Source organism: Megachile rotundata, chromosome 8, assembly GCF_050947335.1.
Source record: "Megachile rotundata isolate GNS110a chromosome 8, iyMegRotu1, whole genome shotgun sequence".
In the NCBI taxonomy this organism is placed as follows: Eukaryota; Metazoa; Arthropoda; class Insecta; order Hymenoptera; family Megachilidae; genus Megachile; species Megachile rotundata.
In genome coordinates, this window is record NC_134990.1 from 10,697,296 (window position 1) to 10,704,638 (window position 7,343).

The 7,343-nt window shown below is 32.2% G+C and overlaps 2 protein-coding genes across 6 annotated transcripts in view; one reads left to right on the top strand and one right to left on the bottom strand.

Annotated features, from left to right (window-relative positions):
* The window catches only part of aop (ETS variant transcription factor anterior open), a 125,653-nt gene extending 121,888 nt beyond the window's left edge, over positions 1–3,765 (top strand). For all 4 annotated transcript variants that reach the window (XM_012282128.2, XM_076534653.1, XM_076534652.1 and 1 more), the window contains one exon: positions 934–3,765. In XM_012282128.2, the coding sequence (XP_012137518.1) occupies positions 934–1,252 (319 nt within the window). In that variant the 3' untranslated portion in view covers positions 1,253–3,765. The remainder of the gene's footprint in view (positions 1–933) is intronic.
* A 187-nt stretch (positions 3,766–3,952) lies between these two features.
* mtSSB (mitochondrial single stranded DNA-binding protein) lies at positions 3,953–5,605 on the bottom strand. Of its 2 annotated transcripts, none has more exons than XM_012282132.2 (4): positions 5,301–5,605; positions 5,154–5,238; positions 4,491–4,610; positions 3,953–4,222 (listed from the first exon to the last, which is right to left on the bottom strand). In XM_012282132.2, exons 2-4 carry the CDS (start codon positions 5,188–5,190, stop codon positions 4,014–4,016), a joined length of 366 nt encoding a protein of 121 aa, XP_012137522.1. In that variant the 5' UTR covers positions 5,191–5,238; positions 5,301–5,605; the 3' UTR covers positions 3,953–4,013. The 2 variants fall into 2 exon arrangements, with proteins under 2 accessions (XP_012137522.1, XP_003701968.2); XM_003701920.3 differs by having other exon boundaries at positions 5,315–5,603.
* Between the last annotated feature and the right edge of the window lie 1,738 nt (positions 5,606–7,343).

Consider the following 7,343-nt stretch of genomic DNA (forward strand, 5'->3'; position numbering starts at 1 on the left):
TTATTTATAGAATTGGAAACTTTCATATTTTAAAGCTTGTAAATTTAGATTATTACATAAAAGTAACGTAAAAGTTTTACTTTTATCCTGGACTGTACAAAGTTCTGTATATTTTGGACTGCCTCAAAGTATTACTAAATTTTCTACTGTTTACTGAGAAAAGATTTATTAAGCTTTCCGGATAATCTAATATAGTGTTATTTTATTCAATATTCTGAAAATCAAAATTGTATCATTTTTATGAAAGAACATACCCAGACCTAGGTACGCTCCTATCTCAGAAGTCATAGTAAAATTTAACAAAAATCTAAAGAATTATTAGAACCGTTATGATATTCAGAAAAAAAGGAATCAATTATATAATCTAATTTATTTAAAACTTTACTGAAATCATTAATTAAAACATGTTCTACTTCACACAATAAATATTGACTCTAAAACGTTCAATATGCTAATAACTTATTTTTGTCTTTAATTTCTGTAATAGTATTTCTATTAACATTTCCCTTAATATTATAATCAATGTAAATCAGTTAGTGACAAAATATGTCAATACTAACCTAACCTAACATAACATAACCTAACCTAACATTGTACTATTGTACTTATTGATTTACATTGTAACAGAAATATTTTGTCTGAGTTATGTAATATATATAGATATGCATGAATATAATAGTAAAGCTGTTACATAATTTAAAAAATGTATACTACAAAATTACTGATTACCATATCTAATAAATAATTTATGACTTTTGAACAGAAGTGTATATTCTTAAATTAAGAAAAAAGAAATTTATATTTCAAGATAAGATTTTATTACTGAATGCAAATATCCCCATCTTCAATTTAAACACAAGAAATTTATTAATATAATTGCACTATAAATGTAAGAAGGAATGAGCTTTAAAACAACACAATTTTCTTGTTCAGATTTCTGCGAAACCCAACAGAGCTGAAGAACATAAAGAACATATCTTTGCTGCGTCAGCAAATGCGGATAAAATTAGAACCGGAAGAAGAAGGCGGAAATGGCGTCGAGCCGGAAACCGATATGCCAACAGACCTCTCGATGTCTAGCATGAGTCAGCTATCTACCGAACAGCAGCAGCAACAGCAACAACAACAACAATCACAGCAGCAACAATCGCAACCGCAACAACCACTACCTCTTCACGACCCACCTGCAAAATACAGAAGTCACGCGTATAACCTGGTAAAAACTAATCAGGAGTCGGAAGAGAAGAAGTGACGCGAGACATAACGTTGATTCAGCTACGTATTTCTGTCGACTGACAAAATGGATTCCTTGCTGCAGCACGTCCTTGTCACCCTGATCATTTACGACAACGACCGTGCTTGTAAGAAACGTTCGAAGAGATCTGTTTCCGAGTCAGCTGTCGGAATCACCGTTCACGTAAGAAGATTTGTGAGAAAATTAATCGAAAGCTGCCGAGTCATCGACGTTTCCGGGACGTATGTAATGACAAAAGACTGAAAAACAACAAGTTTACGGATATCAGCCTGCGAAAACTATCAAGAAGAATCTTCTTGTCTCGCTCGGTCGGTAACGTACCGATTTGCTTTTAGAAATCTACTAATGTAGCGGTCGGAACCGTTAAAAAATTCTCGTTTGAACGTTGGTCGCAACAATATGTTCAACAATGTCCAGTTCTTTGCCGATTCTGAGTCTACTTAACGATCGAATAATCAACGCGGTTCAAATTTCCGCGCGCTTCGAATCGTAAGATGATTGGTCGCCTACGAAAAACCGGCAGCCAATTGTCGTGTTGCAATTGTGAAGGACGCTTCGATGAAGCTAAAACTTTCGCGGATATTCCGCCATCTGTTTTCCATCCTCCGTGTAAACGCACGTGCGCGAGTGTGAAACGTTTCTCGCTTCTACAACGAACTAATTTAGAGAGAGAGAAAAAAAAGAACAGGCTTGGATAGGGTCGTTATCGACGAATGTACAAATCGGTGTTCGGGAAACGGATCGAAAGGTATTTTATTCCAAAGTTATTCTGTGATGTAAAATTTAGCTCAAAGATAAATTGCCCGTGGTGAAATATGCTTAGTTGTTAACGAGAGATCAAATTTATTGAAAGAAAGAATTTTTTTTTATTTAAAAAGAGAAACTTTACATAAGTTTATAAAAACAATTACTGTAATATAAAAGGTAATGTTAGTTCAATCTTGTAAAGGATCTACTTTTGTACGAGAAGAAAGGAAGATCTATCCTGTAAATACTTGAATTTGATAAAACTTAAACTAGTTTCCCGTTGCACCCACTCAGTTGTGCCAATCTAATCGTCGATAATTACATATATACATATATGTATGCGTTTATAGTAATCTGTATAAATGGAGAAGAAAAAGCGTGTCATCGTTTTGGAACTGTCAAAACGACTGTAAGGATTGTTCGTATACCTAAATCGCGGACATCTGTAAATAAGTTGATAAACTATTAAGAAAAAATAATAACGAACTCTATTAAGTAGTAAAAAAAAAAATATGAAAGAGTTTTATGGAATTTGGGGCCAGAGTTATATATGTATACATATGGGCATACACATATGTATACATATATATGCATATACATATATGAATATAAATTTATGTATAAAATAAATCTCTATATATTATATATATATATATTATATATATATATATGTATATATATATATTTTACTACCGAAGAGAAATTTATATTCAAAATTTCTATGTTCGTTGTCGATGCGATTGTGGCTCACATTCCTCGCCAACGGACCCTAGGCTATTAAAATGATAAAAAAAATGTGACTAGGGACCGAAGGCGTGTGTACGATTAGGAACAGGTTTTAAGATCGTATTTTTTCAAAGGAATCGCTACAAAAGACGGACATGAAGTACGAAATATTGTTACGAATTTGTGAGACGAGGAAAGAATAGGAAAAACCAGTGACAGAATAAGAGAGTGTGATGCACGTGTGTGTGTGTGTGTGTGCGCGCGTGAGTGAAAGAGAGATTAAACCCGCGAAAATAAATAGTGCATTAGAGAGATTTATAAATGGAAATAAAAACAATTGTATTTGGCTATTTGTATACTGTGATCTCCGTGAAATTTTTATAGTAACAAATGCGGATGCATAGAAAAACTTTTGTTTCGTGTATATAGTTTCGTAAAAGAATGATTTATATTAATGATAAATATATTTAAAAGAACAAAAAAAAAAGAAAAAAACAATACGTACACAAATTGTGTTCTTAAAGGCAATAACCCGAATTCAGACCGTAAAATGAATTTAAATCTTTCGATGTGCCGTACATTTGTAATGTTAATATAAAGTTCATAAGATTTTGAAATTTATTTATTGATACGTAATCATATAACATCTTTATAATTTTGTGGATGTACTGTTTATGTTCACCGACAACGGTTAAGGAAAAAAAAAGGGAATGTGTTACTTTGAAGTACCACGTTTTGATCTCGATTACGATTTCAATTCGGGTTATCACATATCTTTAGAAATATACCGTTTACATGTGTACACATCGTAGAGTTTTGAACGATATCGACGCTATTGAGAAAAACGGTCTTTTCTCTAGCATTTACAGACTACTCGTTCGATTTATTAAGAAAGTTTATGTTTCATTTTCTTTTTAAAGGTTCTGTATAAAATAAAACTTGTACAATTTTAGGAAAATATGGATCGTTCATTGTATAACTCATTGCAAATGAATTAGCAATGTGTAAATAGAGATTTATTTACTTATTAAGGTAAATTTTGAGTCAATTTATTATTCCTCTTCAAGAGCAACGTTAAAAGTGTCACAAGGAAGAAATCTAAGGAGAAAGAAACTTTGTCATCGATATAATGCTGGAGCATGAATTATGCTTTTCAATGAGTTTATGAACATTTTTTTTAAATAATAAAAACATATATTTTTTGGTAACAAAATTACTTACACATCAATTTTTTATATTTTATTAAAAAAAAATATACATAATAAGCTATATAAAGTTTTATAAATCATTGTTGTGTTTGAAAGAATATTACTTCATCCGCTATTACAGCAGTACTGGGCTTCGTAATACCTTCTTCGTCTTTAAATTCTCCGTAACTTATTTTCCCAGAAACTAATACTCTCTGTCCTTTCTTTAAATAATTGAAAACTGCGTCACGCAAATTTGGTTTAAAAACACATACTTTATGCCATTCTGTCTTTTGCATAAAATCACCTGAAATTTTGTTTAAAATAAGTAAACTTCGCATGCAGTCTTCTTTGATTTGAAACAAACTTTAGTTACAATTTTATGAACATATTTATACTTAATTGTATAAATGTTTTTTCGAATTTTTATGAAAATAGTTACGTCTTTCAAGTACTTTACTAATAAACTGAACAAAATACAACAAATTCAAAACCTTTTTGCATTTAAATGCACAAATCTATATTTGCGATATTAAATTATGAGACCTCTAAAATTATAAAATTTATTAACGTACCATTTGGATATTTGTAATTATTATGCGTGGCAAGAGAAAATACAACAACAGGATGTTCCTGGTTACCCCTTTTTTGTGGATCAATGCCTACCCTTCCTAATAAGGTAACTTGATTTATTGCTGTAAAAGTTAAAGAACAAAATTTCAATATAATATTCCAAATTAATAATCAGTGTTTCAAACTTTAATTAAAATTGATACTAAAAGTTCTTTAATCTTCTTAGTTTTAAGACAACTATTTTATTTTATTTCTTTTATTATTTATCTCAGAATTTAAATTCCTTACATCAATATTCTATTTTGATAATTAAAATTTTTATAATTCTTGTGTTACATGTCAAGACGATTAAATAAGAAGAAAAATAATAACAATAAACTCAAAAATGACAATAAGCAATCAGGCATTTGTTTGCTACTAAGAAGAAAACAATGAAGAAACGAAATATTATTATAACAGAGGGCTTGGAAAAACGTAAAATATAAAAACAAACTATATTAACTAGTAAACATAACACATTACATTCAAAACATTTAATATGTTCAAAGACAAAAGAAATGAGACACGCTTAAAAAATAAAGTTCATGAATGGTACATATTATGAATGATGTCCTTTGAGAAATTATTAATAAGTATATCTAAAAGTGTTCAATTTTCTTACTCACTCTTTTCCAACTTTACATTATCAGTGGCAGTACACATTTGTATACTTCTTGGTGTGGAAATATTTGGTATGATTCTGGGTATAACCTAAAAAAGGTATATTTAACAATATAGATGATACATTTTCAGTACATTCTATGTTACACTACCTTTTGTAACTTACTTGACGAAACATATTTATTTGATTAATACACATGGACAATAACTGTTTAAATTCCTTACAAAATTAAAACTTAACCCACGTTTCCTTCTTACGCATCCTACAACAGAGTCTTCTTATACACTACCGGTTACTAGTAACAGTGTGACCACTAGAACAATATTTCTTATCATCCATAGAAAAATAGGTACTAGATCTGGAAAAACATTTGGCTATTACACAATTTTAGATGGCCCTCCTAGAATATAAGAATAATAGTACACTGCTAGTAGAAATCTACTTTGCATGGGTAAAGAGCGTGAGAAAGAAATGCTAAAAGAGGTATAGCTACTTTGAAATCAATAACGAATTTTCGCAAGCAATTTATTACGTTTAAAATCTAGCTATTTCATTGTATTCTGTAGACTTAATTATTACATTAATTACAGTAATTATACATTAGAATATTGTAATGAACAATTGCATCACAATAATTTGTAGCAATCAGAATTGAATTTTGCATTTAAGCTTACAGTCAAAACAAAAGTACAATCGCAATATAATAACGGTTCTGTCGGTAAATAATTGATTACATTTCAACGGTAATATACCATCTGTGAAGTTTCTATTGTAGTTCCGCGTATCACTGCTAGATGGCGCTGCGCCGAACCTGCATAAGGGGGCGTTCAGATTAGGCAAGTACCTGTCAAAATAGCCTAATGTGAACGACATTTAATCAAAGTTCCGCATTTCACTGCAAGATTGCGCTGCGGCGAACCTGCATAAGGGGGCGTTCAGATTAGGCAAATACATGTCAAAATAGCCTAATGTGAACGACATTCAATACAGCGGAAGAAAGCAATCGTCCGATTTATGTATTCATCACATTTTCTTCCATAACTTACAGTTTTCTTCAACATTTTAGAAGCAAATTAATTGCTACATTATCTTTATTCTCTCAACAGATTTTTATTAGCTTTCTACAATATCCTGTACTACAGCGCACACTAATACATATATACATATTATTGTGTTTGGGCGGGGAGACCAATGAACACTTTTGTAATACTTTTAAATAACAATTAACTTTATTTAATACGGTGTGAACGAGACGTAGGCAAAACGTAGAATGACGCCAACGCATGGCCGAGCGGGAAGACGCAGTGTAAAAACAATTGCCGATCGAATTATCGCGCGGTTTTCGCTCGGTACCGTTCGGTTGTCTCCGGCGATCTTCGTGACCGCATCGCGCAGTCCGCTCGTGGGACTACTTCCCCAATCGCGTATATAACACTCCCCCTACTTATGAATACCAATCCTCGTGTAAAATAAAAACTATAAGCAACGTAACATAATGCAATTATTTCTTTTCTAATAAATAATAATCCTCGAAACGTTTCGGTAGGTTTCTCGTACGTTGAGGACGCGTATTTGAATTTATCGGTGTACTTTCGGTAATCGGTTCAGGGGAATGTTGAGGGGTGGATGTACGGAATGAATTTCTAGGTGTAGAATAATCAGAATTTTCTAATGTGGTTTCAGGCTGAGTATGAGAATGAGATTGAGAATGAGAAGATGGGGACGGTGTATTTACTTCGCTCCTAAATCTAACGCTTGTATTCGCATGTGTATTTTCTTTTCCTGTTCCATTTCCCGGAGTATTAACAATTGTTTCACTATCAGTTAATTCGGAACTCGCATTTTCTGGACAATTGTTCCCTGTGTTTCGGATTGTACTCCCTGCCATATCGGTCGGAGGAATATCGTCTTCAAATTGAATATAATCTTCGCTCCTAACTGGTGTATTGTCCCCTATCGGTCTCAGCTGATTAACATGACGTTTCCAAATACGCCCGTCATCCAAAAGTATATTGTAATGTAAGTCGCCCAGTTGCTTTAACACTTTTCCGAAAACCCATTTAACATTTCCTATGTAATTTCGACAACTGACTCTCTTTCCCTCCTTGAAAATAATGGAGGGCGTGTATGATCTTTCTTTTGTGACTGTAGGACGTAATAAATCTAATCGCGTACGTAATTTTCTTGAAAATAA